This window comes from Halichoeres trimaculatus, unplaced genomic scaffold (genome assembly GCF_033239565.1).
Source record: "Halichoeres trimaculatus isolate MK-OKI-2021-1 unplaced genomic scaffold, fHalTri1.1 fHalTri1_scaffold_13, whole genome shotgun sequence".
Taxonomy (NCBI): Eukaryota; Metazoa; Chordata; class Actinopteri; order Labriformes; family Labridae; genus Halichoeres; species Halichoeres trimaculatus.
This window is the reverse complement of record NW_027437191.1, coordinates 8,973,150-8,986,780: the sequence shown is the minus strand read 5'-3', so window position 1 is coordinate 8,986,780 and position 13,631 is coordinate 8,973,150. Positions and strand designations below refer to the sequence as shown.

At 41.7% G+C, this 13,631-nt stretch overlaps 1 protein-coding gene across 1 annotated transcript in view; it reads right to left on the bottom strand.

Annotated features, from left to right (window-relative positions):
• Positions 1–7,083: 7,083 nt before the first annotated feature.
• The window catches only part of tshr (thyroid stimulating hormone receptor), a 39,311-nt gene continuing 32,763 nt past the window's right edge, over positions 7,084–13,631 (bottom strand). The window contains exons 9-10 of the mRNA XM_074684893.1: positions 8,969–9,157; positions 7,084–8,494 (exon numbers count right to left, since the gene is read on the bottom strand). Of these exons, the coding sequence (XP_074540994.1) occupies positions 7,084–8,494; positions 8,969–9,157 (1,600 nt within the window). The remainder of the gene's footprint in view (positions 8,495–8,968; positions 9,158–13,631) is intronic.

The window sequence follows — 13,631 nt, the reverse complement described above, 5'->3', positions numbered from 1 at the left end:
TTGTACTTTCATAATGAGGACAATACGGTGTATAAAACATACATAGTTTACAAAGTTAAAATGAGTTGTATAATTACCTAAACAAGAAGATTTTGAATCTATGAAATTGTAGAACTACAAAAAGAATATTTGAATTTGATAACATACATTTATAATGTCACTCAACTCATCATTTTTGTTATTAGTACATTTCTTGCCCCATATCACAGATTTATAAAAGGCTGGCAGCTAAATTGATCCATCCACACAGAATTAAAATCTTAATTTTCTGCTAGACTTCTCTTTTTGTTGGTGTGGAACTTGAGGTGAGCCACGTGTGCAAGTTGGTGGGCTGTAGATGTTGTAGGAGGTGAAGTAGAGAGGTGGCAGGCGTGTTGCAAGATGTGATGCGTAATTAGTTAAAAAAAAAAAAAAAGTGTTAAATGGTGATTTTAGTAAACGTCAATAACCATTAATACTCCCCGTAAGATAAAACAAAAAATCTTTATGTCAATAACATTTCTTTAAAGCCACAGAGAGCCACTGCAAAGGAGTCAAAGAGCTGCAGAGGGACAGGTTGCGGACCCCTGGTTTAACTACTACCTATCTGGGCAAAAGCAAACACTTTCTTATTATATCTACTGCATCATGGATGTGAGACACTGTCTCCGCCTGTCTCCACTTCCACTTTTCTAACAGTGTAATCCAGCATCTGGATGGCTGTCAGGGTATTCACAGCATGGGCGCTGCCCTGCCTTTCCTCTAATTCCTACCCAAACTGATACAATCCCTGTGTATTTCCTCACAGGTAATTATAAGATAAAGGTGTGGTGCTGTCTGGGATTAAAGCTGAAGCAGAAACTACATGGAGATTTTTGCTCCTGATTGTAAATGGATTTGAGGCGGGCTGTCACTTCTACAACATATCATGCTTCACAAAGACTTATTCAGCCCTGAACAGACTGAGTGGAGGAAGAATGTATCCCTGGCTGCTCCTGGTGAAATGGGCCCTGTTGCTACTTCTGGGCACTCAGACATAAGAGTCTGAGCTGCTGGCGAATGAGGCTTATAACGAGGCCCTGGAGATGTCGAGCTAAGACTATATAGCTTTCTCTGCTTACCAGCTAACTGACGGTGACTGCCAATCAGCAGCATGGTTAAATCGAGTCTGTCAGCTTCAAAGGAACTAAGTAGTCCGGCTTGTTGGCCGTGGGTTGTTACTGTAGACTGAAAATGTCAAATCTTTTGGACAAAGAGCCTCTTTCTAATTTAATAGAGCTTCATCTGTTTCCAGGGCTCTAATAGTGTCACACGGCTTTTATGGTGTCCAATGATAAATGTAGTGGAAATGATGGGTAGTTGATTTTAAAGTAATAAGTCTTTATGGACAGAGCTGATCTCAGTCCTATGCCAAACCAGAATCTAGATTTTGCTTGTCAAGTCTGAAACAAGTGACGGCAGTTGAGATAATTCACTCCTGAGGACAGCTCGATGTGGCTGAACTGAGTCTGAGATAAATTATAGGAGCAACAAAGTGCAAAAAATGTGGTGTATCCCAATGTGTTGCAGAGTGTCATACTTCAATAAATCTTATATCACTGTATCATATATTAAATCATATCATATATCGTTTTCATTATCATTACACAATGTATCAGATCATACCCTGATCTCACCCCTACTGTGTCAGCCTAGACCTCAACCATAGACTGTATATAGAGTGGGCAGTGTGGCTCCGTCATTCACCATTGTACGGTTTTGAGGCTAAAATTCCCCCGTCACAGACGCAGCCATTAAAGCCAGAGTCTGCACAATAGAGGCTGTGAGGGATTCTGGGAGAATCTGAAAGGGACAAGGTGACAAAAATGATAATTTTTTTCTTTCAAGAGTCTAATCACTTCTTGGCTTTACCTCCCAATATATTTTACAACCCCCCCCCTATTTACAGTCTATGATCCAAATGCATCATATTGTATTGAATTTTAGGTAACCTTCTCTTCTCTTATTGTATCCTAACATATCTTGCCATAGTATATTGCGTCATATCATACCATACTGTATCCATAGACTGTAAGGACGAAGTCTACTCAGCGTCACCTGTCTGTTCTTGATACAGAGTAATGCAGCCAATTGGTGGGGTCCATATTGGAAATGCTGACACCAGAGGCAGGCTTAGGGCCTCCTTACTAACATCTGTCAGTCACGTAAGCTGCACCTCTGATTGGACAACCTTGTGCTCTTAATCTCTTCTAAGCTGCTGAGTTAAAAAAAAAATTCAACCCCTGTACAATGTGCAGATAGTGAAATTAGCAATTCAGACCTGAGCAGGTTTTTTTTCAACCAGGCAGTAAATATGTTTTTTAATGCTGTAAAAGTCTTTTCTTTTTTTTTTTTGGCTTGGTGTGTGGTTTCCAGTCTTTCTGCAGTCAGCCTCAAGTGTCATAGGCTTCAATTTTTATTAAATGGGATGCTGCCCACCCCAATTACCAAATCCAAACAGCGTAGGTTGGTAGGGGTCTAAATTGAACGAAATGCAGAAAACAACTAGCAAACCTCTTTCACATATTTTGGAATTGTTCCTAAGTCCAATTTTACTGGGAGGAAGTGACTATGATATTACAAGACATTTTTGATGCTCAGATTGACTGCTTATTTCCCACAATCTATCTTGGTAACATCCCTACCCACTTTTCAAAAAATGAAAATGGTTGCAACTCGATTCTCCAACAAAGACTGACTGGATCAATACTATATCTCAAATTAAAGGTATGGAAAGATTGACTTTCTCACTAAACCTAAGAGCAGAGCCTTTTTTGCAAAACCGGGAAAAATGGATTGTGAATATGACATTGAAGTTATGAACCACTACTGTATGAACTGACTGTATTTTTTTTTCTTTCATTATCTTAGAGCTGTACTATTTTCTTATTCTTGTTTCCTTATCTGAAAAAAAACAACAACAACATTTTGCATTGTATCTTACCATCCTGCTTTTTTTCACATTGTATCATATATTATGGTATGGTGTCCTTTGGTTGGTTTTTTTGTTGTTGTAATGTATTTAAAAATGCCTGGCCAAACACACATTTCCCTTAAAATTATATAAGCCAGTTTTATTTATCATTATTTATTGATTGATTTTTCAGATTTCTCATTAAAAGTAAATTGCTTCAAAGTTTTGTCAGGTTCAAATGTGGCAATAGGTGTAAAATATCTGACATAATGCTTCAATAGCATCTAAATCCTTCTTCCCTAACCATTACACAAGCACTGCTCACTTAATAGAGTGACTGAAATGGTGTGTTGAGAGGAAAATAACCACAAACATCCCTGTCTCAATTTGAAAAGATTATTCCTTCAAGTCAATGGATCTTGGAGCTCTGTGGTTCATATACAGCTCCACGTTTCAGCCTAGGCCTTGGTCCCTTGGCTGTATCTCTACCCCTTAAAATACAACCCACATATGTTGTCTCTCTTGAGCGTTTGTTTAAAATAACAAAACGTATGAGTTAAACAGCTTAACTTAAAGGTTCAGTGTTTGAGTCCACACTTCTTCGTCACTGACAGGTTGTAGAATCTGTACGAGGAGAATGCTGTGGCAAAGTTCAACACTCTAAAAAAGTAGAAACGCTGTGTTGCAAAGTAAACTTATACGTAGCACTTTTTAGTGGCTTAAGGCCCAAACATCTTTCTAACGGTAAGGAAGTTGTAGCAAACACAGAGCTCTGCAAGCATCACTGCCCAAGTAATTAGCCACTAATTGCTACCAGCAAAGTTGGCACACTTAAGTGACTGAAATACTTTATTTTTAGGCCTTTGGCCAGGTTTTCCTCCAATGCGTATTTAATGAACAATATGGCGTTCTGATTAAGTTGTTTTGGTTGCATGCCATATGCTCCACCTGGGTAAAATGAACAAGCTGGTCCAGAAATCCACACAGCAACATGAAGCAGAGTGGGATCAACTGTATACAGTGGTCAAATGGCAGCACACAGTGTAAAAGGCACAATCCTCGCCCTTGTTTTTCTTATTTAATTGTGAAAAGACATGAACCACTTTCAAACCACAGGGGACAAACTCTCTGTGCTTCGCTCTGGTTATCATTTAAGAGTTTTGAAAGAAAGAGGAACTTGACTCCTTAAGGGGACCGTCCATGCCTACTGGAAAATGCAATACCGTAAGTGATGACATCAGAAATGCAGGAATTTTATATCTCCAGCAACAAGACCTGAGTGAGTACTTGTTGACTTTGACCTCCTCTAGAGGCTGCTCCAGTTCTCCTAATGGAAACTTCAGTTACTCTGCTCAGCCTTCCATGATTCCTTTCACACCACATTTGACTCCAGCAACCTTATCTTGTGTAAGCGAGGTGCATCGGCTGATTATTTGAGGAATGGCTCAGGGATAGGTTTGTTTGAAATACTTGGAGAAGAAGGATGATCAGGCAGGCCTGAGAACTGGCTGCATGAAGAATGAGAAAATAAATCCAGTCCTCGTCTCTATCAGTCGGTCCTGCCTTATCTATTAGTTTGTGAACCTGCGTGCTTACAACTTACAGGTCTCTGATTCTGTGTGATGAGTTTCCACTTAACTTTTTCACAATTTTTCCTCATATAGGGACACGAGGTGGGACAGCTCTGCAGATATTGTTGCTAGGCGCCGCCCTGTTGGCCATGGATGCCTTTGGCAGAAGCTCTCTTTTCTTTGTCCGTTTCTTGTAATTTTTTTAGTCTCTTTTTCGTCATCTTTGTTTTTGGAGTGGATCATTACTTTTTATGGCTCATTTGTTGGTCATGGACACCAAACTTTTTGTGGTGATATTTTTACTACTTTTTCTCCTGTGTTTGGAGATCCTACATGTAACCATGGCTGCATTGTTTACATGTGAAATCAGCTGTTAGCAGCCTGTAGCATGTCAATGCTAACTGGTGTAAGGCCTGATGTCTTCCCACAAGGTGAGGAGAAGGAGGTGAGGACGACGTGCTGGTACTAAGGTGTGAGTTAAGAAGTGACGACATGGATCTGTCCTTCCATCCATTGTTATTGGGAACGAAAGATCTATCTCCAATAAGATGGACGAGCTAGCCATGCTAACCCAGCAACAGAGGGAATACCAGAGGGCAGAGTAGCATCATGCTATTCACAGACATGGCTAACGGAGCTACAATCATACACCAACCCCACATTGGAAGAGCTTCACCTGCTGTGAGCAGACAGGATCCAGGAGACAGAGACTGAACAGACTGCTGAAGAAGCTCAGTCCTGGACCCTGTGGAGGTGGAGACTGGCTGAACTGGACAATGATGGACAAGCTGTCATCATCTATTTTCTTATGGACCTTTTTGCACTTTCTTTACACTTTCTTACTTTTGTTTTCTTGATTGCTGCTGTGTCTTCAATTTCGTTGTGCTTGTTACAATGACAGTAAAATTCTATTCTATTCTATTCTATACGTCACCATTTGATGTGCTGATGAGGTAACCTGATGAAATGTGCTGTGATTTCGGTCTTTATCAACCCTGACAAACACACACTTGTGGAAAAAAGTCTGAACTTTGAGTTAAGTCTAACAGGCAGAAGACGGGAAGAGGCCCTCTGAGGCGCAGCCAGGCTCATCCCACTCCAGGTCTGGGTGCTTAGTCTTTGAAGAGTCCAAGCTGAACTGAAGTAAATGGGTGATTGGAGGAGATATATGTAGAGCTGTGGAAAATATTCAGCTCAAAATAACATCCATCTAGTCTGTTAAGAATTTATAAGGTGAGTCCAGTCTGGAATTCAGCGGGCAGATGCCACAGTAAATGTTTTCAGCTTCAAAACTAAAAATCCCTCCAGTTTGACCTCTATCCTGAGTTTAATGATGCTTTGAGCGTGCTTCAAGTGCTACAGCCTGGAGAATGTCCTTTAAAACACTATGCAACAGTGTTGTCAAATATCTTTTTGACAGATTTGCAAGAATTCAAGAAGAAATTCAAACAGGTCTAAAAGGAGCCCTCATTCCTGGAAGGTCTTTTCCCCTGAGTTTATCTGAATAGCGCCATGAAAAAATGTCACCCAGCAGAAGAAATGCTCTCCAGATGTTACGCCTCCATGCAAGGTGTCCTTTAACTCATAATGGCTCTATACTGCACGAGTTCAGCTCACACATACCTCAGCTGTATTTACTTTCAACCCTCCCAGTGAAAAATGAAGCTATCTCTGCTGATTGTATAAGTCACTTGTTTCCGTGTGAGGATGGAAAAATATCACGATCGTGCAAGAAAAACAACCGCAACATTCCTGAGGAGGCATGAGTCTGTAACGTGTATACATATTTGTGATTATCATGCCTGTCTGTAATTTGTAGAAAATTGCTAATAATCTTGTGTTTAGATCTGTAATTAGCTCAGTGCTCCCTGAGATGAGGACTGGTTTTCTGGATGTGAAAAATTCCAATTAACAAAGAGTGATTACATAAGAGAAATGACAAATACACAAATATTTTATAAATCAAATGGACAAATACTCACTGTACTGCAGATAAAGGTCATTAAAGTACACTCTGAACTGTAAAAGCCTGCCTGCTTTTTAACATTACAGACATTGTTAATCAAACAAAACAAAATGCACAAGAATGGTTCAATTTTCCTCCATAAATCACCAAACACTGTTTTTTATATACAATGCATAGGGAGCCATTGATAAAACTATGAGAAGTGCAGTGTTTGGATTAATGCTCCACAGTGAACGCACTGAGCCAGCAGGCTGTCCTTGGACACAATGAAGCAGGTACAAAATGACAACTTACGATGGCTGTGAAAAATTTTTTTGTCTTCCCTTTCATATCAAAGTAATATGCTGCAGAGATAATTAGAGATAAAGTTCATCTAATAATTAAAGATACTAGAAAGATAGATCGTATCTCGAGTTATATGCTTGTTTGGTTTTCATCTAAATTGTCTCTGTTTAACTCCAGACAGTCCATTTAAAATCAAAGGACAAAAGGTGAAATAAAGTCAGACTCGTGTTTCAGAAACACCTGATATCCTCCAGAAACTACAACCATGAAATCATCACAGCTGAAATTGTGAAAACAGCTCACCAGGGGGTGGTCTTCAGGCAGACAGGTTAGAGGTAGGTATGTCCACAGCACTTCTTCAGATGGATGGGCACCTCTTCCTGACTCCCCCGCCCATTTTTTCTAACCTTGTCCTTGTCTCTACGGATCTGAGATGTCCCACTGCTGCCCTTTGAGGAGACCGTTTGGCCTCTGAACAGCTGCGCTCGCTGCTGGCAGAGACCCACCTTGCTGAGGAGGATGAATATGTCCCCCCTGAAAGCCTTGGTGAAGATGGCGTAGAGGAACGGGTTGGCGCAGGAATTCAGAGGGTAGAAAAGCACCAGTAAAATCTTGGAGTTGGACACGGTGATGAGTGGTCGGTCCAGAGCAGCGGACATGGCGTAGAAGGAGATCGGCGCCATACAGAGGAAGTCTGTAAAGATGAGGACAGCCATGCGCTTGGCGATGTTGGTATCTTTGGATCCAGATCTGTAGTGAGGGTTGTGCACGGCACAATAGATCTTGATGTAGCACGCACATATAACCAAAAAGGCAAGGATGTTGAGGACCAGCACTGACAAAATGAAGACCTGGGCCGCAGTGGACTGAGTGTCCATCGGGAGACAAATGCTAACCCTCTGGTAAGTGCTCACCCCAACCAGAGGGAGCACGGCCAGGAGGAGGCAGAAGATCCAGCCGCCGAGCATCACAGCTGCAGCGTGGTGCAGACGAAGCTTACGGTCCAGCCTCATGGCGAAGGTGATAGCATACCACCTCTCCAGAGTGATCACAGTTAAGGTGTAGACTGAAAGCTCACTTGCAAATACCGTGAAAAACCCTGCGAGTCCACAGCCAGGGCCCGTCTGCCAGTCTATGGCGTGGTTGAAGTACTCGGATCGTGTGTGGAGGTCAACAGAAGCGATAAGCAACAGATAAATCCCCATGCACAGGTCTGCAAAAGCCAGGTGACACATGAGGAAGCGGGACACAGAGAGCTTGTAGTGGCTCGTGAGCAGCACCAGGAGCACCACGACGTTCCCCAGAACAGCCAGCAGACTCACAAACCACACAGACACTCGCAGGAAGCCAAAACCCATTATGTCCTCACAAGGGTTGAACTCATCAGGGACTGGTGAGCACGCCACCTCCTCTCCATCCTCACACACCACATAATCTAAAAAAAAACGGCTGTTAAAGTCTTGGCTGGTGTCCTCCTGGGGGTTCTTGAGGGTCTCTCCGAAACCCACATCCTCATCTGGCAGGCCCCCGAAGTACGCGTGGTAATACAGGCTGCCGTGGAAGTCACCTCTCCTCCAGTCCTGATGAGACTCTTTGTGGCCTACCTCGTTTTGCTCATCGTCTGGGACCGACTCCACCGTGCTGTCTCCCTGGAGGAAAGGCATGCGGAGGGGCCCCACAGAGCGCTTGTGTTGTTGGTCTTGGAAAGCGGTCCGGTTGCACATCCTGTACTCCACATAGCTGAAAACATACAATACACTTGAGAGATGGAGTTTACAGAATCATCCGGCACAGTGTCAAGACATAAAACACACCTTCTTCATCCTCAGGAGCACTAAATGTCAAATCAAATAAACAATACAGCCAGCTGAGGGGAATAGATTCCTGTTTTCAGAGTCATTAGCAGCTGGGCCCGACCTTCTCCCTAAAATAACAGCAATGAGTGACACTAATTATGGCAGCTCTAAGAGGAGTTATGGGTAAACACGTCAGAGAGTGAATTCAATCGCTGCCAAAATCCACTCCATGCAAGTGCAGCTCCTCGGTCACTGCGGTGGTTCATCCACACTTACAGAAAACACAGACTACAGGAGCTTTCTATGGGACTATGTTTGTCTTTTGTAAACACTTCTTGTGCGTCTTCCACTTGACTTTATGACCCTTTTCAGTACCTGTAATGAATTCAAAATAAAAGGATGAACTACAGGAGCTCACCTTGGTTTCTTTTTGACGTTTTTAAAGCCGCAGCAGTGGCTGGGGTAGGTGAGATTTGCCACAGCGAGTTGCTTAAATGTTTTGATGGGGGGCAGTTTGACCAGGGCCCAGGCGTTGCGTGCCTTCAGCTCCTGGAGATACTCCATCCCCATGGTGGGGAGAGAGGTGACCCCAGTGGAGGACACGTCCCTGTAAGACAGAAAGGAAACAAGAGTTACAGGAAAGAAAAACTAAAATTAAAAAGTGGTTTCAGAGTGACTTCAGTGCTTTGGGACATGAAGTCTTGAGAACCTCCCTGTGCAGTACTTGTAACTTTGTTAGGAGCCTGTAAAGACTTATACGTTTCAACTACACACACACTAACATAATTTGTAGGGCCGGGACGATACGCTAGTTTTGGGGTGCCGATTTGATTGAAATTGTGATTCTTTGATATTTACCATTTTTGCCATTTTTAGTTTGCTTTCTTAAAACCAGACCATGTGAAAAAGTGAAATGATGATAATAATGTCTACAGACTATATCAGGAGCCATATTTTCCCATAAAATGCACATCACATGAGTCAGAGAGAAATATTTCACCCTCTGCTGGAGAAAAGTGGTGACTTTTTTCCAATCCAGTTTATAAACAAAGACTGAAATGAAGAATTTAAATTAAAAAAAGATGGACGAAGAATCCTGATTTTGATATTTCATAACAAAAAATCCTGATATTGTAATTTTCCTTTTTCTTTTCCTCACCCCTAATAATTTGTTTATTCTTTGTGTTTTTACTGAGAATGTCGTTAAACCAACACCTGAGTATCATATGGAGTTACATCAAGCAGCAGTCTACAATTTAAAAAAACAAAAAAACAAAAAAAAAACAAATGCAGAGGTGCAAAAAAAAAAAAAAAAAAAAAACAAAAAACAAAAAAACACTGTTCCTCAAGTGTTCACTTGAGGCTGTCAGCAAAATCCTGAAAGTCTCAAAATCCATATTAAACCAACCGTCCTATGTGCAGGAATATGTGTTTTGTAGCCTGGTAACAGTTTTGGGAAGTGTAGCCGATTTTTTAATTCAGACACACTGTACAGTGGATAACTTTTTTTAGAATTCATTCACCTTGAAAACATAGGGTTACAAGTTTTGCATATTAAGAAATAATTAAAGATGTGTCCACAAATCATTGTGGCTTTTAACCTGGAGACCTTACTCTGTCTAATACCTCCTGGTAACAGCCATCACTGGGCTTATAAACTCTGTTTTAGAAAGCTATGAATGACCTCACTGACACAATACTCCTTCTTTGACTACTACTACTACTATGGACTATAGTCCATTATAATAAATCATACACCAATCAGCCATAATGTTACAACCACACACAACCACCACCAGTTCCAAAAATATCAATTCTATGGCTATTTTTGATGAGTCAGGCTTTACAGGGTCAGTGCTTTCTTTTTTATGTTTCAATGTGTCACTTTGAAAAGCAAAGTCAGGAGCAGCCTGTTTCACCACAGTCAGAAAGTGGATTTAAAGGTAGAGTCAGCAGGAATTTTCGTTACTTGTTCGTAAACACAACTTTCAAACTGAGCTTCAACACCTTGGCTCAGTGCCGGCAGCAGCACACACCCACAGCCCCCAACGTGAACACATTTACCAGCCCGGCAACCACCTGCAGCACCCTGTTTCTATGTGTCAAATACAAGCTAATCTCAGGTATTCGTCACATACCTTTTCAGCAGAAAGCCAAGTCACGCTGCTCTCCACCCCGTGCTGCTCTCCAAATACTCCAAAGTCAGTGTAAGACCAACCAGGATTCACCTTTGTTTAAGAAAAAACTTTATCCATTTGGTGTTTTATTTCACTTTGGTTCTGTTTTTCTTTCTCTGTGCTACATCCACTTTCGTAGCCGCTTGAGAGAACTTCTTCCCTTTGCTAATCAACACACAAAGTCACGTCCACACTGAATGCTCTTTAATTGGCTGATGTAACCACACTTACTCTCCGCCAGGAAATGTCCCGAAACAACTGAAACATCAACATACAGGCTGAGCAGAGGGTTCGAAACAGACACAGACACTGACACACATGTATAGAAGCCTAGAAGTGACGACTTGCACACATCGCATTTTTTAGACCATACCTTTAAATCTAAGCCCCGCCTCTGACCAGGTCAGTAATCAGTCATAATCCTGGGGTGGTAACCAGAGGTGGCCAATGAAATTTCAAGGGGTCCCTATGCCACAATCCCCCAGAGGCAGAGCTGATCATCCAGTTCCTGCAGTTTATGCTGAGGATTTTGGAGTAAACCCCAAATCTCCTCTAAAAGCATCAGCGTGTGTGTCAATGCCATTAGACTTAACCCCTCATCACTGAAAGAATGTACATGAGGGCCAGTGCGGACTGCAGCAGTAGCCAGCATAGCCTGTTAGATTTAAATCTCAGTGTCACCCTGAGTGAACGTTTCATCTGTCATAGTAGACAAAGAAGGTCTGTGTGATCCCGAGAATACCTTTCATGGTTTATGTAACGACTGTTACGTGACTGCTTGTTGTGTGTTTGAAGCACTGAGGTCATTATAGGATCTTAGCTTCATCTCCAGGGCTGCTGGTTAGCAGTAAAATGCTAAAAAATCACACTGAATAACATGCTCACATTTGACTACCTGAAGGAGCCAGCCAGCAACTTTTTAAGACTCTGGATCGACCAAACTTTCAGCAAATCTATACGTGTGGCTTGACAGGATGAAACCAGAGAGTTCAGAGGTGGATTAACTAACAGCCTCCATCTGTTTCCCAACGGTGAGCTCCTCACTCTTCTGTCATCTTTTAATCATTACATGTGGTATTTCTTGTGTTAAGCTGTCATGCAAAAGCCAGTTCATCTTTTTGGGACAGAGATGTGCAGGGGATAAAAAAATCTCACCAACATCCTGTGTGATCCTGTTATCAGGACATTCTGTCGATCCCCCCTCCTCGGGGCCGAGTAGAGGTTACGGTTTATCTTCTGCTTTCTTTAGTTTCCTAACCCATTAAAAGTCTTAGTCACAGCATCTGCAGATTAATTTCATTAAAGAGAAAAACACAAGCCAAACAACTCCACATTGACTAAGAGCTCCAACTGATCTTTTTTTGTCCCATTTGCTTTCCTCACCTCTGTCCTCGAACCGTCTCATGAGGCACATTGTGTAAAGCAGTGAAAAAGCAGCAGCTTAAAGTCTATGAGTGTCAGACTGATTCTGTCATACGCAGATGTTTAGTCCATGACCTCACGGAGGTAACCTCACTCAGGACATGTTCCTCAGTGGAGCAGAGGAAGAAGACCAACACATGAACTTCATTTACCTAACCCCAAACTTAAGGGCTACATCAGAGCAATCGCAGCAACAAGAGAGCCGTGGCGGAGGGTTTTGTCATCAAACACCTGTAAAAACGGGAAGTCGGCTTTAAAAACCTTTAGTGCAGAAAAAACTCAACCGTATCAAAGAAACATTGAGAGTTTTTCCTTCAAACACTTGCACACAATGGGTTTCAGGTTTCTTGGTCAAAGACACAGCTGTGGAGGAAAGATGTGAACCCTTTCATGATATACTATCCACCTTCACAGACAGGTCTAATGCACTCTGCACATTTGTAGTGACGCTGTTTTTGAAACCTATCTTAACATGGTGTGAATAACAAAGTGACCACACTTAGCCCTTCATTAAACAACATTAAGGCCTTTGAATCTTATACACCTCATTGTCTTGCTTGAATAGAAAATTAAAAGTTAAAAATGGCCTAGATCAGACAAAAAGAAAAAACTTTTCTATCAGCACAAGAAGAATTTCTTTTATCGTGAATAAAACTTGTTTGACATGAACTCTGCGCACCCATGAGCAGTTAGTACTTATTTTAAAGTTTGACGTGTCCATCTAAGTTTTGCTTCACTCAGGATAGCTGCTGTTCTGTCCATTATTTCATACAGCTGACGGTTCAAAATAATTGCTGTATTACTGCTCAAGAGTCTTATTTTTGATGTCTACAAAAAATATTTTTGCCTTGTGTTTTTCTAGTTTAGCTTTAATGTTAAACTAACAGTTCTTCAGAAAAAAAGACGGGATTCAATTGTTGTTGTTTTTTAAGTTGCTCTGGGGAGGATCTGCTTGAATTGCTCTCCCTCGCCACCTTGTGGCCCGGGATCTCCGCACACTGTGGTAAATTACTTTCAGTGAGACGTGTGTTTGTTGAGATCAAAACAAATTTTCTTTGTTCAAGACAACTTCTTACTGGATACGATGCGCCAAGGTAACAGACTTATCAGTACAGTTATGTAGCCCTACAGTTTGAAACGTGACATCAAGCAAATGTTGTAGAGCCAGCTATATGTAGCAACATTGTCAGCCCGGTGCTCCGATGTATCTGTAGGCGAATGTGACAAGTAAACTCTGTCAGTTTGTAAATAGTTTAGTCGCTGTTTATATTTAGCGCAGCTGGCAGCCCAGTGCTCTAAGACATGTCTATAATGTGTAACATTAGTAAATCCTGGTCATGTCTTGCCAGCCATCTACCAAGCAGAGCTAACGTAACCTCACTCTTCATTTACTGATAGACTCTCAAGTTTGAACAGACCACTGCAGAATAACTGCTTACTGTGAGTTGGAATGAACATTTAGCTCGTGTTTTAGCCTTTAGC